We start from the raw sequence: 27,838 nt of genomic DNA, 5'->3' as shown, positions 1-27,838 counted from the left end.
TCTCGCTATGAAACGCTTGCTTAACGGATGTGTAAAATACATTTAAAAAAATCTCTTGCGCACACTTGCACTCCGCACTTCCACATCCATTCCACATCTGCCTGAGCCAGTTCCTGTTGGTTCCAGTCGCTTCCCGCGCTCATTCCTCATTTCACACTTGTTGGGTTTCCTGTCTCGTTATGCCTTCTTATTTTATTTAATAGGCACCCTTCCTGGTTTTTTTTTTCTTCGCGAAACTGGGCGGTGGCGCTGTGGTCTCGGCGCTCGGCAGTGCACAATCGCAACGCGTTCCAAATTAAACTCTCGCTCGGGGTTAACGTAGCCCGCCTGCTCGCCCCCCCCCTCCCCTCCTTCCCCGTCACCACCCTGCCCATCGCCCATGTGCAGCAGTTGGTCAAATGAATACCGCCTTGTGGGAAGTTGAGAGTTGCTTGTCTTTGTCGGGCGTAGCCATGTGGAATCTCCACTGCTGGCCTAGGGCCACCGACAGAGGTGAACGCGATGCCGTACACCCGTCGGAGCCGAGAGACGCTTTCACTCTCTCGCTGTCAATGCTCGCCGCGATGTTTTAAGTTGTGGGGCGGACTATGCGGGGGTGGCATGGGCGGTGTTGGTGAGCGTCCCGCCCCGGCTCACCGACCTTAAGCGAGCACAGGTCTCGCTTTAAAGAAAGGGTTTTTGATGTTCGTGCAAAGTTGTGAATTTGTGGCACTTGAACCATATCGATAATGACATGAGTGAACCAAGTGGAGCCCGTCTCCCTGTTTATGTCTGCTGATGGTTCTGAACCAGCGGTTAGAATTCCTCATTCGCATGACAGGGCCCTTAGATAATCCATAATACACCATTGTTGAGATCCCACAAATTAGTTAACCTTATGTTATCTACCCCAAAGTGGCGATGATGGGTTGAGTCAACACCCAACCTGGATTTGAACTCTTGACCTTGATGCACACGTACGAATATATATGAGAGCGAAGTTGCAACAGCATCATCAGAGCTCTGTGAAGTATCATCTGGTTATATATTCTTGGTTCTTTCGGTCAAGTCACGTAGAAGGGAATAATAAATAAAATTATATAAATATAAATCTAAATATCATCTGATTGTAACTTTAAAGCCTTTTTTTCTCTCTCACGAAGGAAACTTCAAACTCGGGCGGGACAGCCCAGCGCACCCGTATACCAGATCTGTTTTTGTGTTTTTTTCTGGATTTGCGAATGAGGAACGTATGTCAAAGCCGGGCATATTTCACGCTCTGTAATGGTCAGCACGCGGTCCAGTAGAGGGAGCTTCGAAAGCCCCCTCCGCCTTGCGAGCGCTGCTCGTGCAATGCTGCACGCGGTGTCACCGCTCGTACGCGGGCCCCAATCGGCCAGAAGGCCGGGGGGGGGGGAGTCCGTTTTGCAACAACGTTTTCTGACGTCCATAATGCCATTTTGCTTTCCAGTTCAGCACCCATTTGGCTTCCGGTCTGATCATGTTACTGTAGTCGTGGTGTAGCACCACTGCTTACCTGGCAGTCTGTGTTTACCTGCCAGGGTAAACAGCGGAGCGCGCTCAGTTCCCACTCGCGAGTTCATTTAAAGGTCATGTGTGTTTGTCCCTGTAGACGATTGACTTGGCTTCACCACCACCACCACCACCATCATCATCATCGCCATCCCTTTGGGGGGGGGTCAATAAAATGAGCACCGCTTTCTGGGAAGTCCACAGTGGTCGTCTTGCAGGGAGACTAACGCCTGCCATGGGAATGTGGAGTTTCCACAGCTTGCCGTGAGACCTATAATGGGGAATGGCGGCGTTAGTTTAAACGTTGGAAATCGTTAATATTCGTGATAATTGGTTCCCTCCATACAGTTTTTCATTCTATTGCTTACGTAGCTTTATTTGTTTTGTTGCTTGATGTCACTCTGCCTCTCAATGCTCTTAACCCCAGCATCACTCATACCCCCACCACCGCCTCTGACTTTCTGATGAACACAACGACACTAAGCGCCACTAAGCGATGATGGTGGTCACCACAGCTGTCGTGCCAGGCTAGGTGCACTGACATACGCAGCGACATACGCACACACAAAGACTTCTTGCTACTGTGGCGCAAGCATTCTTGCCATGCTTTGCTGCTGATGTCTGTCCATTGCTCCCAATGCTCAGGCATTCTACAATTCCCTCCCTCCCTCCCTATGCCCTCTATCTCTCAATACCCTCCATATATCTCTCTTTTCTCTCCCTTCCTCTCTTCCACTCTCTCCCCTTTCCCGCTCTCTCTCCCGCCGCTGCCTTCCCTCCCACCGCCCTCTCCCACCCATCCCCTCCTTCCCTTCACCCTCCCTCCTCCCTCCCCGTTGATCTCCCCCTAGTGAATAGCGCTCCCCCACACACTCGCTGTATAATTTATGGCTGCCGCCGGTGCTGCTGACAGATTATTAAAAGTAAAATGAGTTTTTGTGGTTGAATTTCCCCGCCGGGAGAGAAGGGAGGGCGCCGTTCGCTCTGCCGCTAATAGCCGATTGTTCCCGTTGTGTTTCGCTTTTGATGCACGCGCGCGTCCGTTTTTTGCCGCCGTCCCCGCGTGTCCCCCACGCGTCTCTCATCCGTGCGCCGCGTCTCACCCCGTGCCGCGTCTCTCCCCGCGCCGCGTCTCTCTCCCCGCGCGGCCCGCTCGGAGCCGGGGTGCCGGCGAGAGCGAGCGCCGCGTAAATACGCGCCGCCGCTGCCACCGCTGTCTCTGAACAAACAGCAACGCATCATTAACATTTCCTCGTGTGAAATGAGAGAGGCTTTAGGGGTTGTAAAGTCCGGGATGATGTCGGGCTTGAGGCAGAGAACTCACCGGCAGCGATTCTCTCCCTCCCTTCCCTCTCTTGCCCCGCAGCCCCCAGCCCCCCCCACGCCCCCCCCACGCCCCCCCCCCCACGCCCCCCCCCCCCACGCCCCCCCACAGAATGAATGAAGATTGACTCAGCCACTTTGCGGGGCACAGCGTGGAATACAGATAAATTTTTTTGGCGCGCTTTTATTCATTCGTGAATGATTAAACATGGTCGCCCGTGTCTGTGCGACACGGCCCAATCCGTCGCGAACGATTGTCTCGTTTGCGAATGGAAAAGGTTTTGATTTTGGTTTCTGGAACAGTTTTGAGGGTCAGGTGTTAGGTTGTTATCCCATTAGCGGCCCGAGCCAGTTGTAGTAATTCTGCATGCCGATGGCAGAGATGAGTGGGTTTGTCGGTGTGATCTTCACAAATTTTACGGGGAGTTTGAATTTTTTACTTGGGACGAGAGCAGTGGACCACACGTGAAGTTGTGTTCAAAAATATATTTTATCTCAATATTAATTTCAGAAGTTTGCGGCTCATCATCCCTACTGGGTTCATGAAAGTAGTCGTGCTTCTCTGTGGGAAGAGTCAACAGTGGTCATCCCATGGATAGAGTGGCCTGGCCATAGTAATGTGGAATTTCCGGGTCATCGACAGAGCTGAGCTCACGCTCGGCAGCGACTCGCCACCCGCGCAGCTTCCAGGTGCCGCTCCGCTCCGTCGGGGACGTTTCCACCGCTCCTCTGCGCACGTCCCCCACTTTATTCTGCGCGCAAACCGGCGGCGTCGGCGTGGACATGTCCAGCCGGCCCGTGGTGAGCACGATGCACTTCATATAGTCATGCGAATTGAGCGCCGCGGTGGTGAGTTGTTATTTTTTACCTCCACGTTTAGAGTATTTGGCTGCTATCAATTCGCACGTGGTAAGCCACTTGGTTGAGCTAACATTTTTCGTCGGGTCTCTTCTGAAAAACAGCTGCAAAGCTCGCTGCGCCTTACCTGGTAAAATAAAAAATAGTTCAGTTTAAGTGGAACGTTGTTGCAGCAGCAGCAGCAGCAGCGAAAGAAGTTGTTGTCGCGGTAGTGAACGAAGTTCACAAGCATGCGTCGCGATAATCACATTTGATTCATTTTTATTGCGGCACGAGAAACGCGCAAATAATTGACGGGTTCCGTGTACGCGGTGCACGGGCAAGGACGCGGCAAATAAATAAGCAAAGCGGCGACGTCGCGGCGCGTTGCTTTTGCCGCCGCCAAGGCTCGGCGAAAATTAGCTTTTTTTCAAGATACGTGCGAGTGGGCGGAATTGGCGGTTGTTTTGTGGAGGCTGCGGCGTCAGACGCGCAATTGGTTTGCCGCGCCCCTAACGCTCCTTAATCCACGCATAAAGCGGCGCTCGTGGCCGGGGCTTATCGCTCGCGATGTTCATTTCAGCTTGGAGCGCAAACACAAATGCCTAGAGAATGATTTCCGGTTGCCGGGAATTGCCCAATTAATGCCGCGTGGCATCTCAGGCAATTGTGTGGAGGGAGGAGGTCTTGAAGATCCAGGGGGGGAGAGGGGTGTGTCGGGGGGGGGGGAAGTTTTTTGTGTGCCGTTATCTTGAGCGGAGCCGTGCGTCCAGAACTGGGAAGAGAAAAAAAAAGCCAAAGGCTGCTGTGAAGAATTGAGCGATTCCCATTTTTAATGAGTTTAGTGAATACAGAGTGAGCTGCAGTAAACACACACAATCGAGAACACAGACCAAAAAATAACAACAGTAATATAATGTTTGGAAACCTAACAATGTTTGCGTGTGATGGATTTGGAAACGATCAAAGTGGAAAATACAAATTTGCGTCGAGGGGGGAAAAAAAACGCGCGCAATAATAATGCGGAGAGGAAAACACAACTTTGAGCAGTTCTGTGTGGTTTAACACGTAGGATTTCGCGACCAATATCATCCATAATAGAGGTTTTTGGGTTAGATCGCGTCAATATATAAATGTGTCATTAAAACCCGCCACCATCCAACACAGCCAACTAGTAAGGGTTGTCACGTAAACAGAACATTCCAATTTGTCACTGGTACTGCACTAACCGGTGTGTTGGAGAGCCAAGCCACACACATCTGGCTGTCACCTGATGAAGCTGGTTGTAATTACTGGCGAAATGTCGTACGCAGATTGTAAATATTGTGGCTTGGCTCTCCAACACACCGGTTAGTGCTGTACTAGCGACGAATTGGCACGTTCTGTTTACGTGAAAACCCTTTCTAGTTGGCTGTGTCGGGTGGTGGCGGATTTTAACCACACATTTATATATTTACGCGATCTAACCAACAAAAACCCAAACCTCTATTATGGAGTTCTGTGTGGGGCGGCATGGCCACGGAAAAGTGAAATCAGTGGAAGAAGAGGGGAAAAAAATCCATTGGCTCGTCCCATCTGAGGGTGAGGTTTAATCTTATGCATCATTAACCGCCCGGCCCAAGACCAGCTTCGTGCATATACATCATCCACGCTTAATAAACATGATGATGACTCGAAATGTAATTCTGGGTGAATTTTCATTTTACAGCGAAATGGAGGAGTCCTGCGCTGGGGAGGGATTGGGGGGGGGGTAGGTGGGTGTGTGGGAGAGTGGGAGGGAGTAGCAGCAGGGTTGTAGGGAGATAGAGTGAGGCAGAGGAGGAGATGGTGGGGGGAGAGAGAGAGAAAGGAGGGAGGAGAGAGGGAGAAGAGACAGGAGAGTGAGTGAGCAGCAGAGGGAGAGAGAGCGCGATTGAAGCGAGAGGGTAGAGAGAACGTGGAGAGAGTGAAGGGGAGATAGAGGTGGATGGAGGAGATACAGGGGAGAGATGGATGAAACGGAGAGGATGGACTAAGTGAGGACAGGGATGGATTGAGGAAGGGGAGGAAGAGATGTGAAGAACGAGAGAGTTGTACGGAGAGACAAGAGTGTGATGGAGAGAGTGTGAGAGAAAAGGGGAGAGACATGTGAAAGGGTGAGCACGGGGGGGGGGGGAGAAAAGGAGATGACTAGAGGCAGGGAACAGGGAGGGAGAGTTAGAGGAGGAGGAGGGAGTCGAGGGTTATCGGGAGATGGAGTGGCGGCGGTGTGGGGGGGGTGCGAGGGGATACGGTCACAGGGAGTGATAGCTGGGGTGGGGGAGAGAGAGGAGGGAAAGAGAGGGAGGATTATCAGGAGAGAGAGTAAGAGAGGGATAGGCGAAGAGAGAGCGAGTGGGGGAGCAATTCTTCATTTCCACGACCCGTTGGGAGCCGTGCCAGGCCTGGCCCGGCCTTGCCCGGCCTTGCCCGGCCTTGCCCGGCCTTGCCCGGCCTGGCCCGGCCTGGCCCGGCCTTGCCCGGCCTGGCCCGGCCTTGCCTCCGTGTCCCCATGCCGCGCGGGCAACGTGGCTCTGCGTGCTCGGCCCCACCTCTTTACCATCTGTTTAACAAAGTAAAATACATTCAACGTAGGCACGAGTTGTTAGTGCGTTAAGAATGCGTTGCTTAGTTTTTTTTTGCGTTTTCTACCGCTCGCGCGGCCGCGAAGTGAACCAAGCAAGCGACGTCCCCGGCGGTGCAGACGAGAGCTGGGCCGCCTCTTTGGCAAGCGGATCAGGACTGTTACGGTTAGGGCCCGGCCACCATGGTGGGTCCCCGGGCTCTATAGCCCGGCCCCGATCATCCTCAAACCGGCACGGTTCCCGTTGACCATGCGGTGGAGTCACAGGGGAGAGAGAGAGAGACAGAGCTACAGGGAGAGGTTAAGTGAATGACACCGTGTGACTGAAATCGAGCGAAATGCAGAGATGCACCGCCGGTGGGAGAGCGAGCGTGAGAGGTGCGGGGGGAGATGGGGCGACAGCGGAGAGTGCTCTCACGGGGAGAGGGGCATCCGGGGGGGGAGGCTGGCGGGAAGAGGACCTTCAGGGGGGTGAGGTGGAGGCAAAACAAAATGGGGGGACATGAGCAGGATCACGAGGGAATAATAATTAACGACGTGGAGGGAGAACGTGAAGCGACCGGGGTGTTGTGAAGACCGGCGTGGTATTTGTAGGCCGAGCTGCCGCCCTGGGCACCACGAAGGTCCGGACGCTCGACCCGTAATTTGAAGGTCACGAGTTTAAGTTTCTAGTTTGCGTTAAAATCAAACCGATCACCAACATCCATCCGCCTTGGGTCGATAAAATCAGTCGCCTGTACTGCTATGTGTGAAATCAACAGCGGTAGTGGTATTTTAGCTCTCAGGAGGTAATAAGACGGGGCCCCTGCCATGGGAACGTGGAATTTCCATCGCCAGTGGAGACGAGCGTGCACCCTCTCCGGGACTTTGCCCTGGGACGGAAGTGGGGAGCGAGCGAGTGGGGGGTGGACAGGCGCCTCTGTGATGGAGACTTCATCATAACGGTGATGAACGGACTCTACACGACTAAGCCAACAGTGCAGAGGTCCGCTGCTGGCGGCCCCCCCCCTTCCCTCTTGCCCCCCCCACCCACCTCTCCATCTCCTCCGCCACTTTTATTGATTTTACCTAAGGCCATTGGGCCGGTTGGAGTGTGCACTGTGTTAACCAACGCCTAATGGCGCTTCACAATTAAAACCCAAGATTGCTCATTAACACACTCCATAAAGTGCTGATATTTGCATTTAAATTTAGCCATGTTCATTAATGTAGGAAAGTGCAATGTTTTATATACACGCACACACTTGCATATTGTGCGTGCGCGTGCGTACGGGCGGGGAGCGGTTGTGCGGTGTTGGTGTGGGCACCACGCTTACAACCCTGGCGAGCTGGGTTTGGTTTCTGGCCGTGGTGCAGGGCATCGGATGCTCCTGGTGTCTTGAGCCTGCCTGTTACCGCCTTCAGGTCGACTCAGCCTTAAACGGGCAGCTGGTGTCGTGTATAGAGACATCAGCTCTGGGGAGACAAAGGCGGACGTACCTGGTGCCGGCTACACTGTATGGCTTAACATCGATCATTGTCCTAATGTATTGGGTTGAAGCTACTTAAATAATTGTGTTCAGCATTAAATGATTAAGCTTTATTACGTTTATTTATGATTAACTTTACATTTATTTAAGCCTTTACACGAGCATAGGTTGTAATGACACAATCCATTGGGCTATATTAGTCTTGTGTGTATAAGGGTATCTCATGCAATGTTTAGCTTTGCATGTTAAATAATACAAAGTGCACATGAAGGAATATATATCTTGAAACATTTTCCTCGTAATAAAAATAAATTCCAGCCATTCTCAAGCCACTGCTGGTGGAGGGCCTCCCCATGCCTTTTCAGTCATCGGGGATTGTTGTCCATAGTTCTCGACGCTGGTGTCACGGTGGGTTAGTCAAGGGGTTGGAGGGCAGGAAGGGTTCTGATATCACCTGTCACTGATGATTGCCGTGGCCAGGAATTTAACTCGTTTGGCTGCGGTCAGAGTGCCGCGCGCTAACTACGGCGCCACCACTCCGCCATAACATTGCCTTACAACAGCACTCTGCATCTTTTGGAGTTGGAGCTTTGCTCTGGCGCACAGAGCCAAACACCAGCGTCAGGTGACCGGGGAAATCGCCTACGTCGACATTTGTAGCGCATGGCAATGCCGCCTGGAGTCGTGGGTGTTAGTCTACTGGACATCTGTGAAAAAGAGCTTCATTGCTCATCGGCTTTCTCCAGGATAAATAAAGATTCCGAGTTAATGCACGCGTCTATTTCCAGCGCTCGGAAAATAAACAATCAGGCATGCCAGGCCGTTAAGGGAGGCTCCATTGTGTGATGGGATATTGACTGCACGATGAAATGTGCGCACAGAAGCGCACGCACGAAGGGCGTGGTAGGTGTTGGGGTGCGCAACCTGGAGAGTTGTGTGACTGATCTAGGAATGTTCTAGAAGTGTTAAGAGGGCACCGTGACCGATGTAAATTCTTAAAGCTGTTTAACTTACTCGCCGTGTAGCCCATGGACGCCAATGGTACCGGTACGCGGCATTTCGTAAAACAAAACAATTTGGAATTAAAAAAAAAATTGTGTTTACAGATATCGTTGATCAACCACGTGTGGTTATCATGAAATGTAAGTGGCCTCGGACGGACAGCCCATGCGGGCACAGCAGTAATTAGGCTATTGGCTGCCTTCAAAAACTATGAGAATGCCTTCGCGGGATTGATTGGTGGGTTTGTGGCGGCGGTGCCGTGTGAACCGCGCTCTGGCTGGCCCAACGGGGGCGGGGGCGGCATTCCCACGGGTACCACCGCTCGGCTCGCGCGTGATGGAGGGGACACTGCGGCGGAGGTGAGCGCCCGTAACCCGAGTCGGGAAAGTTTCACTCCCCGGCTTCTCTCATTTCTCATGGGGGCGGCTCGGGGAGGGGAGGGGAGGAGAGGGAGGGAAGGGGAGGGCGGTCGGTCGGTGGGTAGGTGGAAAGGGACGGCCGTGGACAGGAAATTAGAAGCTGATTGTGGGGGAAGATTGAAAAGTAATCGCCGTGCCGTGGTCACTTGGAGACCATCATCAAAGAGCGCTTTGCAGCCAGTGGGAGTGGCCAGTCTCCGTGAAGGAGATGAAAGCTTCCCTGCCGATGGAGTGGGGTTGGGGGGGGGTGAGCGAGGAAGATGGGAACAGGGATCAAAAAAAAAATACCGGCGTGTGGGAAATTGGTTTGTTGGTTTATTTAATTTGTATTTATTTTTTTATTTTGCCCTCTTCCCCCCTCGGTGATGTTGGTTTAGCTTTAAACGCATAACTGTAAATCAGCGAGGCTTTGAAGCAGTCGGAACGTGGGTTAAGTGCTCTGCACGTACCGTTAACCCCTCGCGGTCATTCATTACCCTTTATGCAAATAGGTCACGGGCTCACTGGTTTTTTTTGTTGCTTGTCGTCGTAGTCGTCCGCGTCGTCGCCACCGCCCCCCTCCACCCCCGGCACCGTGTCCCACGTTCCCGCTTGATTCAATTAGAGCGGGCGAGCTCCCCGTCGTGCGGGCCAGGCGGAGCGGGGAGCGGTAGGCGGCGGCGGCCAGCGAAATGCCTGCAGAATGTGCCGGCGTAACAACACATCAAAGCATTGCTCAGGAAAGGTTATCTTTTTTTTTAGGATGTCAGCGGTGTAGACAGTAAATAACTAAATCCTATCGTGCATTTAGAGTGTTAGATATACAATATATAAACATTGATACAATGTCGGTCCAATCCGTCACTGTCCTTTATTCAACCATGAGAAAAAGGCGATTGAAATTCTCTACGTATTAATTAATTTGCATCCGATGGCGTTTTACTCTGTTGATGCCCCAAAGCCAGTGATGGAAATTACAAATTCCCATGGCAAGCACCAGTCGGCATAGGATGACTACTCTACTCTTAACGCTCCACGAGATGATACTAATTTTTTATCAATTTCACAATGATGAGCTGAGTCAACCCCAAATCACGATTTAAACTTGTGATGATGTCCCGATTCTATTGCCGTTGTCACCTCCGATTAGCGTAGTTGGCTACGTATGGTGCGAAAGAAGTCCAACATTCGTATATACCCTGGCAGGTCATTTGCCTAATGTTTGCGAATAATTTAGACAAATCGGAACATTGATAGCAGCCCATTTCACAGGCTCTTTTAACGTCGGAAAACGTTCGCCGCCTGGCTGCGGCGGGAATTGAACCGGGAGGTGGTGGCTGCGCATGTGGCCTGTAATCATCCGGCACTGTGGACTGAAGCTCACTTCCCGTGGGTTGTCGAGGGAGGGGGGCCCTAGCCTGGCTCTGCCAGGAGAAGGCAGTGCCGAAAAAAATGTGTACTCCACCTGCTCCGTCTGTACGGGATGGATTGTTTCCTCCCATCGGCACGCGTGGGTTTTCTCCATGCGCTCCGGTTTTCTCATCACCTGTAAACACTCAGTTAATTGGCCGATAACCCTCCACGTACGGTGCGAAAGAAGTTCAGCGTACACCTATAAAGAGAACCGCAGGGCTTGGGCAATTGTAGGCGCCGTCTCACCGCGTGGCTGCTGCCTCGCGCCTCGGAGTCTACGAGAGAGGGGGGCGAACGCTGTGCGGCGGGCGCAGCGTTACAAGTTGGCATTGTTATTTTTATTTTGTTTTTATTTCGTTAAATTGTGAGCGTGCACGAGGTCCAGTGGCCATTCCTCTGACCGCTCGGCCACTTGAGCCACCCGGCGGGTGAACAGCGCAACCCTCGCTGCGGCTGAAGCACAGGAGAATGCTTCGTGATTAACGGTGTTGAAATCCGTTTGACGTCTCCGAGTCCCTGTGCGCTACGTCTCGGGTTTATTAAGGAGAGGGAGCTGATTTAATTAATAAGTTTGCGGATGTTTTTTCCCCCTCCCAGATTATCCCCTCTCCCCCCCCCCCCCCCCGATTTTACATTTTTACTTAAAAGTTAAATCACCTAATTTTGCGCATCATTAATCGAAAAAAGTTCAGATTTGTGTAAGGATGTAGCGCTCGCGCGCACGCAAACGCACGCTTATAAAAATACGCACGCACCCGTATGTGTGTGTGCGTGCGTGCCACGAAACACGCACTCAAACGTGAATTTGCACACACGCAAGTGTATGTACACGCAATTCCTGTTGAGGCTGGCAGGAGGTTACGGTCAGTCCCACACGAGCCCACACTCACACAGCATTCGCATCCCAGCGTGCATTCGATCCGCGGTTGTTTTGTAGACACAGCCGCTTGGCACGGTGCGTGCCGGAGAGAGCGAGTGTCTGCCCTGCCGTGTTCCGTAGGCAAGTATCACGAGTGCGGGGGAAGTATGGGGATCGGCGGCGTAGTCGTTAGGGCGCTGCGCTACCAACTTGGCGACCTGAGTCTGAGTCCGAGGCCTACGCCTTGCCTGGCGTGCCGTGTAAACATCAGCGCCGAGGAGTCAAAGGCGGCCGGGTGTGTTGTTGGCCGTATCGCACACCTCGCACGCCATGCTAACAGCAGCCAGCAGCCTGCGTGGTTCTGCACGGTGTTTGTGTGGCGGGCGCTAGAGGCGGTGTGGGCGGGCAGCGCGGTGGGCAGTGGTGCCCGCCCGCGCTGCCCGCTGACGAACGTATGCATCACACTTACGCTGGCGTGCGGGCGCGCCGCGCCGTGCCATGCATCAGCATTCCCTCCCGTCACAAACCCTTACGGCCGCACCGTGCCTCCCGCCGTCGCCGCCGCCGCGCGGCTCGGCTCAGCCGGCGTTCAGGCCGCCTCGCTCGGCTGCCCCCGGGAAGCTGGCCGCCCCGCATTTTACTCGGAGAAAGGGACGGGTGTGCGTTTTTTTTTATTCCTCTTCTCGCGTCGCCGGTTGGGTGGCTGTTGCCTCGGCTTCTCTCGCTCCACGCAGGGAGACACCGCCGTGTCGTTAGCGTTCGGAATCAACATTCAAGGGCCTCCCAGCGCGAAACGGGCATTGCGCGACGCTCGTTTCTGCTCGTGATTCGGAGTTTCGTGGTGGAAATATTCCACATTTTTGACTGCGAGGAGGGAATCTGTCGTTCGCTCGGTCACTCGTGGTTGCTCACAAAGTCGTCGTTTTATCGACCCCGATCAAATTAAATGTTGACGGCAGTCCGAGTTGTCTACCGGTTGGGGTTTGAACTCACACCCGTCGTATTGTGAATCATGCGCTCTTCCCGCAATGAACACGCACACGATGTGTTATACGTCCCCATGTGATTGTGTACGTATGCGGTTTAGAGAAGCTTGTTAATGCAGCGTTGCTAAAGTTGTTTGAGATTGCCGTGTTAGTGTCACTCGGTATTCCTGCTCACAGTGTAAAACGTGTGTCCAAGTGTACGTGATGTGGGAGGCCTGAGGCCTGCAGCTGAGTGTCGCTGTCTCCGTGGTGAGAAACGTTGCGTACGCACGTGCACACGCACGTACGTACATACGCACGCACAAGGTGAAGTGAGTAAGCGATAGAGGGGGAATGAGTGGGGCGCCGCGGGGGTGAGATGTTAACTACCTCGCCTGGTATACAGGAGGTTGTGGGTCTGATCCCAACCCTGATGCCTGCTGTATATTTGGAGTTTGCGTGTTTTCCCCGTTTCCGCATGGATCTTTCTCCGGGTCCTCCGATTTTTCTCTCCACATCTAGAAACGTGTGTTGAGTATCTGGCTGCTATAAATTGCCACGTGATAAGCCACTTCGTCGAGCTATCATTTGTTGCCAGGTCGCTTCTGGAAAAATATCTATGCAGCTTAGTGGGCCTTACCTGGTAAAATAAAAATAATTTCAGAATTTCTAAAGTGAGCACTGCCAAGGTGAGTGAGTGAATGGATGGGTATGTGGGTGGGAGAGTGCAGAAGTGAAGCAAGTCAGTGAGTGGATGGATGAGTGAGTGAGGGAGCGAGTGAGTGGGTGAGTGAGAACAAATGCGGGAGTGTGAGTGGCTGACGGTGTGTTTAGGTGAGTTAGGAAAGTACGTGGGTGAGCAAGTGAGTGAGTGAAAATCTCGTGAGTGAGTGTGAATGATGAGCGAGTGAGCAAGCGAGTGGTTGAGAGAGTGAAGGGAGCGAGTGAGTGAGAGCGGGAGAGCGAGCGAGCAAGCAATGCAATCGTGGCGCAGGCCTGGCTATAGGTGAGGCCTTGCTGGCTAGGCCTGACAGGCCGAAATGAGAATGAACGACGTGAAGGTGGGACGATTGAGCACTCAACAACCTCCGCGTGTCGCTCGTGTCAGCCCGATCGATCGGCCCGGGGGGGCGGGGGGCGTTGAAGGGAGGGGGCGGGGAAGGTGAGGGTGGGGTGCTGGGCGGCCTGGCCACGGTGGGCCAATGGGGGGGGGGGCCTGTGGGGGAATGTGGGCGCAAAAGAAGAGATTGCACGCACCAGTGCAATGTAGCGCTGTGAGAGGATTTATCTAGAATTCGGTAGTTTTTATTTTATTGTTCGTGTCTCGAGAGACTGGTCACCAATAGAGGAATGTGTACTCTTTTCCACTGGTTTAGGTGCAGCCAAGGGAGACGAGCTTTGCCCCAAATGGAGAACTTTGACGCAAATTGGAATAGTTTTTACCATACAGGTGTGTGTGCTTGTATATACATTAACAACAACCGCTGTTCGCCCTGAAGTGACGGTGACGTTATCACGGTGCTTGTGCCAGGCTAGGTGCACCTTGAGACCACGTGACGTGTCCAAGGCTCGCCGTTAGGAGATCATGGAACAGACCCACGTGCCGCAGGTTGGCTGACCGAGACAGCTAGCAGATGCGCACACCACCTGTGCTCCCCACTGTGCCAACTACACCTTCTATATACACACACACACATCGGGCTTTGAGTGGTGCTGTAGCAGACCACTCAACTCACAAGTCTGAAGGTCACGAGTTGTAATCCGGGGTTCATGGTCAACTCCACCCATTCGTGGTCGAGAAAATGAGCACCACCTCGTAGTTAATCAACACCGGCTGTCACGGGGCCAGGCTACTCGGAGTCTGGCCCTGCCGTGAGAATGCAGAATATCCACTGCTGGCCTCCGTCGACCAACGGAGAATACTCGTCACAAGAGTTTTAAGCAAATTACATATTTAGATGTTGTCACAATTCAGCGTAATGCTCCAGTGTGGCAGAACCTGCCTCCGTCCGTCGCGCTGGAAGGCGCAACCTCGTTAAACGAAAGCCGTCTAATGGAACGACAATGTTTCCACCAGCCCGGGCGTGGCGTCGAACCTACGCCCTCAAAACGCCAGCCCGCGATGCGTGGTGTGCCGCTCCCTCCGAGCGGTGGGCCCGGCGGGAGGAGGGTGGGGGGGCACGCGGGGGGTGGCCACGTGGGGTGGGTGGGAGGGAGGGGGTGGGGGCATGCGGGCAGCTGAACCAGGTGCTCCCAGGTGTGGGCCGTTCCACTCGCTTGCCTCGGCCGCTCGCCGGCCCGGGTGCAGGCAGCGGGCCAGCCCGGATGCACGGGGCTGTGAGCGGGCACAGGTTGAACAGCTGGTGGTGGCTTTTGGCGGTGGGCCACCACCTCTGCCGTGCGTGTGCGTGGGTTAGAGCGGCAGCCCGGCTGTCTTAACGGATCTGCCGATCGCACCCAATGGAGCTGAAAATAATCATAACTCGGTGGGAAACCCTAATCATCGCAGAATGAAATAGCTGTGAATAAAAACGACGTTTCCACATTACAAATATTTTGGAGGCAGAGTGGATTCATTGCCCAAATGAGGGTCGGGCGATTCGCTTCTGGAAATTCCACGTTTATATGGCAGAGGACAGTCTCTCCTTGAAACGCTCACTTGTATCAAAGTGGCTGTTTGCTCGTTTCATCGATCCCAGAGGGGTGAAGGGTGGTGGTGGTGGTGGTCGCCCGAGTTGACCCTCGACCCGCAATTGAAGTCGCAACCTTGCAAACGCGAGTCGAGGCACCGTTAATGAAATTGCTCGTGGAACATTTACTTAACGACCGTAAATATAGGCACACGCCAGGCAGGCAGGCAGGCGCACGCACGCCGACACCTGTGCGTGCCCGCCCATTAGTTGGCGGTCGATGGGAATTAATAGGGATGTGGGGGGGAGGCGATGCCCTCCCGCCTGCCATGGGAGGGCCCGGTCTCATCTCTTCGGCACAACACTGCCCATCCCACACACCTAGAGCCGCCCCGGCTACGCCGATCCCTGACGAGTCAAGTTTGCCCGGCGATGACAGGCGCCTCTTTGGTTTGGCGGCTGTCGCTGCCTCTCCCCTCCCAGGTTTGTTCAGCTCTCTCCCGCTCCTCCTTGGGCCGCCCGCCTCCTTGGGCCGCTTCCGCCGTTCTGCTGAGGAGCAACAGATCCATCAAGCTGTCCCAGCGTCGTGCGGGGTTGGGGGGCGGCTGGGGCGGTGTGTTTTTCCGTTTCGACCTGCGCCGAGGCACACTCCCCATTGTTAGATTTCTCAATCCCGGTGTGGCCCGGGCTCCTCTCTTATTTGATTACATTTTTTTCAAATAAATTTTTTACATGTGTGTACACACGTATATGTTTTTGTTTTGTTCATCGAAAGGGTGGAAAAGATGGAGTGGTTGGGTACAAAAGAAGGAAGGAACGGGGAGAGTAAGAGGAGGGGAGGGGAGAAGGGAGGGGCGCGCGCGACGGTGATGGAGAGTTTGGGGGTGAGAGCGGGGAAGGTGTATTTGGGCAGGCGAGGGAAGAGTGAGGAGTGAGGCTGGGGAAGGGGGGGGGCTGTGTGGGAGTGGGTGGGGGGCGGCGGTGTTGGTGGTGGGTGAGAGGAGGGGGGCGTAGGAGGAGGGGGGGGGCGGCACGGGGTGACGTCGTGGAGGCCGTCACACTCGGCGGAGTTGAGAAGCCGCTGACATTTCCCCTCGCCCCGCGATCTGCATGCGCTAGCAAGATGGATGGGAGGCGGCGAGAGAGCCGCTCTAGAAATGAGCTCGTTTTTCTCCCTGACGTTTTCCGTTAAGGGCCTGATTTATGCATCGTTCTGACCAGTGATCAGGTTGATTAAAAAATGGAAGAGGAGGGAGGGTGGTGGGGGGGGGAGCGGTGGGGGGGAGTGGTGGAAGGGGATGGGATGGGAGGGAAGGGGGAGGCGATGGGTAGGTGTTGGGCGGGCGCCGTGGCGGCTGCGTGACGTGCGGCGAGCTCTCCTCTCTCCCGCCACTCCGCGTGCGGCGAATGGAGAGGCGTGCGTTTTAATAGCTGTTTTCTACACGGTGTCAGCACGCCTCTCCGACACCCGGCGCCGACTAAGATCCACCAGCGGGAAAGTGTTACATTATCGCCGCCTCCTTCCATCGCGATCTACTCGTTCCGTAGATAAATAAAAAAATACGATGTATACAATACACGCGCACACAAACCAAACGCACGTTACGCGCGCGTTCCCCCCCCCCTCTCCTCCCCCCGCATCGTTTGCTCTTTGGGCGTCCGCGTGTTTCCGTGTTTTCTCGCAGCTCGTTCGGGCCCGCGTCTTTTGCTTTGCTGCGCGCCGATTTTTCGCAAAGCGTCCGCGGTGGCGTAATGGGGGCTTTCGGGTGCCGACATGACGTTTCATCTCCCGCTCATTCTGTTGCGCGAGGAGGGCATTGTGAATGGTTTAAAAGCGCCGCTGCACTGCACGTGTGCGTGCGCGCGTGACAGTTGACACATTCCTAAACTGATTATCGGGCCCCATTCTGTGTCAACTGAACACAGCTGTTTACGTGACCCACGCTGCTGCTGATGAAATTTCGCCGAGTTGGAGTCAAAGTCAAGTTGTCTCCCTGTTGAGATGAGCTCACCCCACTCTGTACGTGACTCTTAAGACGGTGGTGTTTTTTTTTTATTTCAGGGGCCTATCATCACACGAAAACCACCACCACCATCACCAACTACATCGTCGTCATTTTCATTATCATCATCATTGGCATCTTCACCACTATTGTCAGCAACTCCGTCTTCACCACCACCTCCTCCACCACCAGGTTCAGCAAAATGAACAATATTCTGTGGGAAGGAGAGAGCAGCATTTGCCACAGGAGGATGACATCACCACCGCGAGTAAATGAGACGACCGTAATTCACCGCTCGTGGCTGGCGCCTTGACTATAAACCGGGCCCTCCGCAGCGCGAGACGAAACCCAGTTCACACCGTCCACCCCACCTGCTCCTAATGAAGCACCACGCCGCAAATTGAGCATCGGAAACGGCGCTCGCGTGGCACGGCGGGCGCTCTCGGCTCGCACAGCGTTCTCGCAAGAGAAGAAGCCCCAGCGGATTACACACACGGTGCACGCCGCAAGTGAACCGCACAATACCTTGCCGTCAAGGAGCGTAAACCGTCACGCGGACTCCGGTCTTCCTCGCGGCGGCCTTCTGGCTGACCATCGAACAAAGACGGTCACCGCATCGTCGTGCGCTTTCAGGTGCGCTTCTGCGGCAGTTTGGAGCGCCTCTTCCTTCCGATGTTAGGAAGCCGCTGGAGCTATGCACTTTTAAATCTCGGTTGAAAACTCATTTCTTTTGAACTGCCTTTTGTGTTTAGTTTGTTGTCCTTCCCCCGCCCCTCCGATTAGGACGGTTGGCCGAGAAAGAAGTTGAACATACACACATCACACAACCCGGGCCGTGCCCGACACGGAGGCCGCCGCATGGCCCCAGGCCCACGCACACCGCAGGCTCCGGCATTGTGTTTGGTCGGTGCGACCTCTGCCGATTAGCTCTTCCTGCCCCCACGAGGCAAAGCGATAGGTTCGATTCCCGCTGCAGCCATCTTATGAAAGGCTTGTCCCACGTAGGTGAGCCGCGTGAGTAGGCCGTTACGTGTCCTTTCCCCAGCCTAAATCTTCCCTGAAACAATGTCTGCAATTTTACGCATGTAGGGATTTTTTTATTTCGGATTCAGGCTCAACAGTGGATAGAGACTGATTCAAGCAAAGGGAATGTTCCTTGCTGCACACTCCAGGCACGGCCTCACCAGCGTTAGGGTCATTACAGTAAATCCAAATAAATAACATAAAATACACATGAATATGACCGTACATTTTCTTACGAAATTAATCCGCCCAAGTAATGCTGCTGTCCAATTATCCATCTCACAATTAGAAGTTCTTGAGGGTCAAATCCTCATTTGCGGCTCATCATCCCTCTGGGGTCAATAAATCTAGTACTACTTTGTCGGGAGTCTTATAACGGGCATTCCACAGCAATGTGGAAACGTCACCACCGCCAGCCCAGAGCTGTCCACAGACCGGTGTAACGCGGTAACGTTCAGCCCGATTGCCGGTACTGGGCGAGACAGGGTCGCTCTGTACGTGCTGCTGTGGGGAGGAACGGGTCCCGTGGTGGTATGCAGGAGGTCGTGGGTTTGACCCTGACCCTGACGATGCCTGTATACTCGGAGTTCGCATGTTCTCTCTCGCCGTGGTTGTGTGGATTTTTCTCCGGCTTCTCCGGTTTTTCCCTCCACAACTAGAATGAACATACGTTTAAGAGTATTTGGCTGCTATGCATGTCCCACGTGATCAGCCACTTTGTTGAGTTATCTTTTGTGGCCGGGCCGCTTCTGAAAAGCAGCTACATCGCTCAGGGGGCCTTGCCCGGTAAAATAAAAAATAGTTTAGTTTTGAGTTTTTTTTAAATGGTCACGGCTCTGGCCGAGAGCGGAGGGACTTGAGTTGACCCCAATGTAGAGGAACACGGTCCCTTTCCCCCCCCCCCCCCCGAGAGAGCCCCACTTCACTCTCGACTCGGGATCACGTGGAGTAAAACTAAAGAAGTGAGTTTCCTCGTGAAATGTATAAAGGTGGGGAAGCACTGGAGTTTGGGCTGGCTCGGTGCAAGTGAAACAAAACACCGACCTTTGGTAATATCAACTCTTTGCGAGTGTGCTGGCAATTTACACGCTTTGAAGCGTATTTGTGTGTGTGCGCGTCTTTTCGAGAGTGCGCTTAGGTCAATGTGTGTGCTTGCGTTCATGTGTCAGTGTGTGTGTGTGCGTACGTGCGTTTGAGCATCTTTGTACAAGAGTATGTGTGTGAATGTGTCTGTGCACGCCTGTAAGTGCGCGTGTGGGCAGTGGTAGTTCAGTCGTTGGCGCGCTGCGCTACGAACCCAGGCACCCGAGTTTGATCCTCGGTGATGAGTATCTTTGTTAAGGCCATTAGGGGGGTGCGGTGGAGAAGGGGGTGATTGTATTGAATCCCAGTATTCACGTAAATGTAAACATAAATATGAATTAATAAGTTGTCCTTTCGGAGTGTCCCAATATTCAAATACGCCGTTAGTGGTGTATATCAACATTTTCAGTTCTGAACCGGTGGGGGCATTCCACATTCCTGTGGTGGGGGCCAGAAATCCTGCGAGACAGCCACTGTGGACTTGCGACAAAAGTCTACCCCGTTTTGTCATCGCCGGTGGGAATTTAAGCCATGCGTGTATGGTTTGAAATACTACACTTGCATTTATAATATGCAGCATCTGAATTATATATACACATATATAGATCTCATTTCGGTGTCACTGACAGCTGAGTTCCATGTAAGTCTGGTAAGGTTGTTCACAAACGTCTGGGACATTTTTTATATATTATATATATATACGTTTTTAGCGTTATGTTTGCGGAGCGAGCGCTGCTGTCGATCCGCCCGTCCTTCCAAGTGTCGGTTTGGGATTCCTGAGCTGCCCGCGTTGGGGGAGGGAGTGCAACTGCCCTTAACGACGTGAGCGCGATCATCGCAACCTCAAATCTGGCTGGGCGGCAAGCCCTTAGGGGCAGCTGGCTACACGTTTAATTTTTGTTCCTTATTTTGGCCCCGTAGCGTCTTGCACATTGTCACCGAAACCTACGGACCCCGAGTAGATGCATGAAACCCGCAGAATATGCCCATCTCGCTAATAATGATAATGCTGATGGTATGGATCGCTTGCTACTAATAAGTTTAAGGGGGGTATTGAAGGGTGGTTAACCGTTGCCTTTAATGCCCCAACCCCCGCCGCCGACGCGTGGCTCGCACGGTACGTGAATGGTGCAGCTCAATTCGGCTTGGAACGTCCTCTTCGAGCTCCCGCGACACGATTAGATTTAAAAAAAAATATGTATCCTTACAGCAAAATGCCAAAGTTGTACGTTTGAAATGTTGGTCGTTCCGAGAAGACACACACACGTAGCTTTCATTCGAGACCAAAGTAACCTCTCTAGGCCGTTTGATTGTGGAGATACAGCTATGCACACACACATATATACACACCCACACACCTGCGACCAAATATAAAGCTCATCTCCCTGTAGGGGAACCAAGAGGTAAGGGGCAGGCACTGCGCTTGGCTTGGCAGCCACCCAAACCCCTCTGCAGAGCCCGGGTCATTTCACCGAAGATCACCTCTTCCATCCGCACGTCGTCTCCCGGATAAAGTTTTCCCGTGGTCTCACGTAACGGTTCGCGATGCTCGGCTGCCCCGCCTCGACCTGCCCCCCCCTCGCCCCCCTGCCCTTTCCAACCCGCCCCCCCAACCCCCACCCCACCTCACCCCCCCCTCTCTCCAAGTCCTCCCGCTTGCCCCCGCGAACAGCTGGGGCTGCCGAGCCCTGGCTCTGCGCTCCCAGCCGCCCCGTCCCCTTCCCCCGATGAGTAATGGAACGGACGGTGCCTATTGGCAAAAGGGCGTTCTCTTATTCCGTTTGGGTTGGGCCGTGAATTTGGATTATTTTTTGGGTACGTCCGGCCGCTTACGCGCGCGCGGTGGCGCCTCGTGTGCTCCTCGCTTGCGCCGCGGTAAATCCGCTGCTGGATGAGGGCCTACACACTTTTATTTTTTGCAGGTCGTCGTGAGTTGATTGAGCATACTTTAACCGTGCTGGTCAGTGCGGGTTGGTGAAGGTGGGGAGCGTAGACGTTGCAGCATGGCACAGTACAACTATGGATATTGCCGCAATGCCCTCCGTTGGTAATGTGGCCCCGCTGCGGCGAGCCTGTAGCGACTGTTACGCGAGTGTGTAATCTCCATACATGCACGGTCCAGGCTCGAAACCCTGCTTGGCTTGACGAGATTAGGGGCCTTCCGAGTGATTCGGTCATAGTCTGCACGCACTTCATGAACTGGAAAACACCTTCACACCCGCTGTCAATCCCAATGAAGGATGTGTGGTGTTGGGCTAATGCTTCTGACAGTGGCTCTCCGTCATTGCGAAGCTCACACATTAGCCCGCCCGTGTATTGTTCTGGGTACGGCTGTTTACATCGGGACTTGTGTCAAAGAATAAATGCACGAGTACATGCTGTACACACATATATATATATAATCAAACAAATTTTTACATTTAAGGTCCGGTGCCGTTGTCCGCCGGTGTTTGTTCAGAGACTTGTGGGATATTGTTGAGAGCCTCCCTGATCAAACTAAGATCTTCTCCATTGGTAATTCCCAGCCATTGGAGGAAATTTCATGTTTTCTGTTACGGGCGCCAGTTTCTATTGTCAGACTCTCAAGGTTAACGTTTCACAAAGTGGTACTCGATTTATTGCATCCAGAGGGAATGATTTGCTGAGTTGCCCCTGAATGGGATTTGAACTCGCAACCTTCCACGTGTGAGCCAATGTCTCTAACCACAGTGTGAGCAGGTTGGATCATATTTAGTGTATACACATGTAACAAAGTGTATACATTATTACATATTACCTTTAAATAATGATGTACAAATGAAAATCCAGCCAGCTGGTGCTGCGGTTCGGGCACTGGACTCACAATCAGAAGGGGTGTGAGTTCAACTCCCAGTCGGGGAGTCAAATGAATCATACCTCCGTGGGGGGGTCTATAAAATAAACACCGCTTTGTGAAAAGTGGACAGCGAGCAAACTGCAAGGAACGATTGCCCTTGTCGTAGAAACGTGGAGTTTCCAGCGCGGGCTCGAGCCGGAGGAGACTCTCCGACCGCCCCACGACCGTGGGTGCGCGATTCGGCCTCGTGCGCGAAGCCTAGAATGATAATGACGAGCGCTCGCGGCTTCTCTGGCTTGGGCGCCGTGGCCGTGCGATTCGTGTGCGAGTCGCGCTGTGCGGGGCCGGCCGGCCGACACGCCGCCGCCGCCTGTTTGTTCTGTACGTTAAACCGGGCGCAGCCGTCATTTTTTGTGGCTTTGCAGCAAAGTGGCTACGTGCGTGAAACACGGCGAATATTGCTTTCTGTCAAATCAGAATTTATGGGAGGTAGGGAGGCAATAAGCTGGAGCGGAGGCTTACAAATTTTGAGGGAATTTGTGGCTGAAGTTTACATTTATTCTCGTTTAAACCCTAACGCCCGCCAATTGACATGAATAGGCCACCATTTATTTCCTGCTCAGGTGTGACGCTGCCGGGTGCTTTGTGAGGGACGGGGAGCGGAGCGCGGCTGCACCCCCGCCGGGCCACTCACCCCCCCCCCCCCCCCCCCACTTTCCGGCCTGCGCCGCCCAAGGGCAGCGCATTGAGGCCGGCCTCTCGACAGACAACAGGCGGCTTCCCGCAGGCGCCAGCCCTTCTCGATCTTGCCCTTTTCTGTCTTGCCCTTCTCTGTTGGGCCCTTCTCTATCGGGCCCTTCTCTCCTGGGCTTGCCTGTGTCCAGCCAATTTCCGTCAGGCTAACATTTTTGTGGCCAGCTGGTATCAGGGTGGCCTCCGTCAGGCCAGTTGCTATTGGGTCTTTCTCTGTTGAGACGGCCTCTTGTATGACCGGGCTGGTTGAGGCCAGCTGCTGTCGGGGCCATCCGCTGTTAGGCTAGCGTCTGTCTGTCATGGCAGCCGCTGTTGCTGCAGCCTCTGACAACATTGCTTCTGTCATTCAAGAAGCCTGGCAGTGCAGCCTCTTATCAGAATCAGCCTTTGTCTGGTCAGACTCTGTCTTGGTCAACGTTCACATATTTTCTAACGCAATATATTGACTGCACTGCCTCTTGCTTGTGCATACGAGTGGGTGGTTTGTGGTTTTAACATAATCTCTTGGAGGCAAGGTTGACCGAGGCAAATACGTAGCGTTTTGCTGTGTGGTGTATTGGGTGGTGTAGTCGCTGTGGCCATGCTGAGACCGTTTAATTCGCTCCACTTTCGAACCTGCTTTAATGGCGAGCCAGGATCTCATCGGCGCTGACTCAGCACTCCGCGACACTTTCTGCCGTCGCTTTTCTGGCCGGAGGGACGAGTAGCATCTCTGCTTCGGCCGGTCACCCAATTTGACGACACTCGTGTTTTTGCTCGTAACAAGGGAAAACCACGCAAAGGTTCTCATCTTCTTCAAGCAACTTCCAAAGTCTTCAGTGGATTTGCCAAGTTGAACATCCTACTTGTAATGTTTTGTCAGTTTTGCTTCAAGTACCATACGATAAGGAAGAGAGAGAGAGACTCCAGTCCTGTGACACACACCGGGATGGCCACGAGGCCATCTTTTGTTTTCGCCATTCCCAGTTATATATATAATAATCCTTCGCATTTTAACGGCGCTTGGTTAAGTGCTTCGACAACTCAAAGTGCCTTAAATCACATCTCATCTCAAAAATTCAAATAGCACGCCCCAGTCGCAGCTACCCATCTGCGGCACACGGTGACCGAGCAACGGCCTGCAAGCAGGCGTTAGTCTGCCAGTAGGGGGCGATGATTGCTGCTGTGTGGAATACGAAATGAGTTGTATGTGGGTCATTTTTCTAATTTGTCCCATTTGGACCGTGGCGCTAGCACGCAATGGCTTGCTCGATTCGAATGGCACCGGGGGATCTTTAATGTGCGCTGTGATGCAGATGGCTCGTATTTATGGTGAATACACCTGCAGTATTAACCAGGGAGGCTTGCCGGATTCGAACCGCGGACTCTGCAACGAGCGGCGAATGTGCTACCGTCGGTACGAGCAATTTTTAAATAAAGAAACCTCAACAAGGGGACCTCCGTTCCAGAATTTATGCCACCACCGCTTAGCATGCCTGGCTCCCCATTGTTTGTCCACATCCACGCGCCAGTCAATAGCTATCGACCAAATTATTTGGATGCAAACAAATCAAGCCATTAAGTTGTCTCCACATGATTTACACCTCCAGCACTGGATGTAAAGGCAGTTATAGTTAATGGAGGTGGCGCGGGGCGGGTGGTGGCTTCTGGTTTGGGGATTAGCCAGCTGCTTGATGTACCAACTTTGGCCGTGCGTGTGTGCGTGCGTGGTTTCGCCGGGATGCCAATTAATCACCGGGATAAACTGTGCGAGGTTGCAGCTGATGGCCGAGCGGTGATTTACACGTGTGCTGTGTTTCTTGTTGTCGTTGCCGTTGCTGCAGGTGACTCGGAGGGGGAGTGGACGGTGAATGAGAAGGACATGGAGGTAATTGGACGCGTTTTCACTGCCGTGCGCACCTCGTCACCCAAACCGGACCCCGCCCGCCAACGTAGTGGCGGTGCCTTGCAGACCCCCCCCCCCCCCCACCGGGCGACCGTGCCATGCGACCTCTCCTCCTCCCCACAGAATCGTTGCGACGATCTTGGGTCGCGATTCAGTTAAAGAATTGTGTTGTTATTATTATTTTTGCCGTGGTTTTTACTGCTTTGTATTGGTTTCCCCATCTGGTTGCTCGTATTTTGTTTTTGACTCGGTGGCATGAATGTAACATCGGCCGCGTGATTTGCGTGAGCGCGGGGAAGTCGGGTGCCGCGCGCACGATTCGTCGTCGCGCGTATCTGTCGGCGTCACGGTCGACCGATCGCGACGAGGCCACCCCCCGCCGTGTCGCCGTGTCGCTGAGCCTGCCGCTCGGCAAGCTGCGGCTGGGCTGGGCATGGCTGGCCGTCGACTGATAACACTGGTCAACACACTTTTTCTGGCATAAGGTATTCCAACGGTTCGAATGTAATTTTGGGGTGCTGATTCCAAATCTGGCATCAGTTTTTGTCTATCGCATCAGGTTTTTGAGATATAAAATATTGCATTTTCAATAAAAACTGCGGAAGAAAAATATTAAATAGATGTGGATATCTACATAAAATTATATTATAAACACACTATCCTAAAAATACAGCACCATATTTTAACACTAAAGCAGTCACTGACTCGTAACAACTTGCAATCATAAGTGACAGAGTTAATTTCGGGTAAAATCAATGAAAATGGGGTATGCCGATAGCATAAAAATGAGATGTGATAGAGCAAATCTGAGGTCAGATTTGGAATCGGCACCCTGAAATTAGTCTAAAACAGCTGCAAAATTCCAGGCCAGAATTTTTTTTTTTTTGTTGACCAGTGTAATCGATGCAAAACACGGCCGTGTCTCAGCAGAGTCTCCCGGTGCCTTCCTTGGTTGGCTTTTATTTGGCCAACCGATGGAGCCAGTGTTTCTGAGCAGGTGAACCGTCCTCCTTCATCGCCCCATACGCGTTCTATGTTGCGGAAGCAACATTCAAGTTTTAATCGGCATCTTTATGTTAAGCTGGGGGAATCCGATGAGCTATGAAGCTCTTTTTCACAGGTGTCCAGTAGCGGCGGGTCAGCGCGTTATAACGACAGACAGTACGAAAAGAAAAACGATGGGAATGCTAAATATGTACGTGTTGAATTTCTTGTGCACTATACGTAGCCAAACGTGCTAATCGGAGGTGCAGGGGAGGGACAACAAACTAAACACAAAAAGTCAGTTGTAAATAAATTATTTTGAATCTTAATTTAAAAGTGCATAGCTCCAGTGGCTTCCTAATATCGGAAGGAAGAGCGTTCCAGACCGCCGCAGAAGCGCGTCTGAAAGTGCTCGATGCGGGGACCGTCTTTGTTCGATGGTTAGCCAAAAGCAGCTGCTAGGATTTCCCGAGTTCTCATGGCGGCTTATGCTCCTTGACAAGATCAGCAAGGTGTGGTTCATTTGCGGCAAGCACCTTGTGTGTAATGAGTGCAACCTTGTAATAGATTCGCCCTGCAACCGGAAGCCAATGCAGCTCAGTGAGCACTGGATGGACATGGTTGGCTCTTAGAATAAAAAAAAATAGAGAAAAAAGGCGAGCAGGTCACGAAGTTTCATGAGGCATCACGACAAGTGCCGTTAGTCCGCCACAACTTTCCATTACTGCCTTCTCCCTGGCAGATCCCACAACTTGCAGAGTCAGTACTCAGCCTGTTAAGACTGCCCTTGCACTGTTCCACGTGCAAGGGCAGTCTTCCTTGATGTGGCCTTCTCAGTTATTGCTACTACAAGAGAGAGAGATGCCGTCGGCATTCCAGGACTTCTGGAAGTGCTCAACCGCAGTCCCACGTTGTGCTCGGACACGGTGGAGCGGACGAGCAGGCGAGCGGGCGAGGGTGACGGAGCTCGGATGTGGCGAAACCAGCGACTGGGAAACCAGAGGCCCGCACATCCTTCCCGTCCGCTCGAGCAAAACGCAGTCCAAAAAAAATTAACCCCGTAAATCCTTTATATGCGTGGCATCGGTTTTATTTTATTATTCATTTCTGTTTTTCTTGAGTAAGAGTTTCATTTTTATCACATTAGTATTTAAAATTCTATATGAAAATTTTTTTTTCCTGAAAAGTAGAAAATTTTGGAAAAAATTTTGCAAGAAAATAAATTGTCACGCACAACGAGTCTGTGTGCAAAATGTCAGCTCGATTGGATCACGGGAAGTGGGTTAAAAAACGACCAAAAGATTTGCACGGTCGTAAGCGCGCAAGCAAGCAAGCAAGTGAACTTAATATAAAGGATTTAAAAACCCACCGGCCCTTATCTTTGTGGACGCATACAAAGAATTGGTGCTCCAGCAAGTGGAAAGTGTTCAGTCGGAAGGTGGTAGCGCGGATGTCACGTCAGTCGGTGACGTCGTCTTCTTTTTTTTTGCAGCTGTTTGCAAGCAGTTTGTTTCACGTGCTAACTGAAAAATTGTAAATTCTGAAAAATCCGGCAAAATAGGAAGAAAGTCAGGGGATCATTGATCCCTTGACATGGCTCCCAGTGCCTGCCACGTGGCGGCACAGCGAAATAGTAATGTGCATCTAAAATAGTTGTTCTTTAAGTGGCAATGAAGCGAGTTGTGGACGGTGGGTGGCTTGATTGAGACAAAGAGTTATTCCGTGCGGTGATTAAAAACTGTCGTGGTCATACAACCAGTGCATTGCGCATCAAGGGAAGCGTGTGGGACCATCAGAAGCGTTTCAAAATCAAGTTCAAGTTGAGCCAGGTGGTGGTAACTCAAGAGACCAGGATGAGTCTCATTTGCTAAGAGTCACCTGGGTGACTAAAACAACAAAAGCAATCGCGTCAAAACCAAGTACAACAACGAAGCGAATAGAAATCGGGGCAAAAACAACCAGGTTACCGAAGAAACTGAGAACGGTGCGCAGATGTAATTGACGTCGGAGTCCCCCGATGGTGCCGTGTCGGAGTCCCCCGATGGTGCCGTGACGGCGTCCACATGAACCGCGCCGGTGAGCTGTGAGTGGTGGTCAGCGACCGCCACCGTCACACTTGTAGGGCCGCAGCGCCGACAGGAAACACATCTGGGGCCCGGCCACGCGGGACGCCCACGCTGACGAGCACGCGCGTCACTTTGCGGCGACTCACGTGCACGCGTGTATGTGCGTGCGTGTGTGTGCTTGCGTGCGTGTGTGTGTGCGTGTGTGTACGTGTGTGC

General features: G+C 52.8%; 1 protein-coding gene across 1 annotated transcript in view; it reads left to right on the top strand.

Moving 5' to 3' along the window:
• Window positions 1-27,838, top strand: part of LOC144720666 (zinc finger CCHC domain-containing protein 7-like) — a 212,013-nt gene that overhangs the window by 54,903 nt on the left and 129,272 nt on the right. The window contains 1 exon segment of the mRNA XM_078597597.1: window positions 24,511-24,554. Coding sequence (XP_078453723.1) covers window positions 24,511-24,554 — 44 coding nt within the window.

This window comes from Lampetra planeri, chromosome 9 (genome assembly GCF_965212315.1).
Source record: "Lampetra planeri chromosome 9, kcLamPlan1.2.h2, whole genome shotgun sequence".
NCBI classification, from domain to species: Eukaryota; Metazoa; Chordata; class Hyperoartia; order Petromyzontiformes; family Petromyzontidae; genus Lampetra; species Lampetra planeri.
The sequence above is the reverse complement of the archived record's forward strand: the minus strand, read 5'-3'. Positions and strand labels throughout refer to the sequence as shown.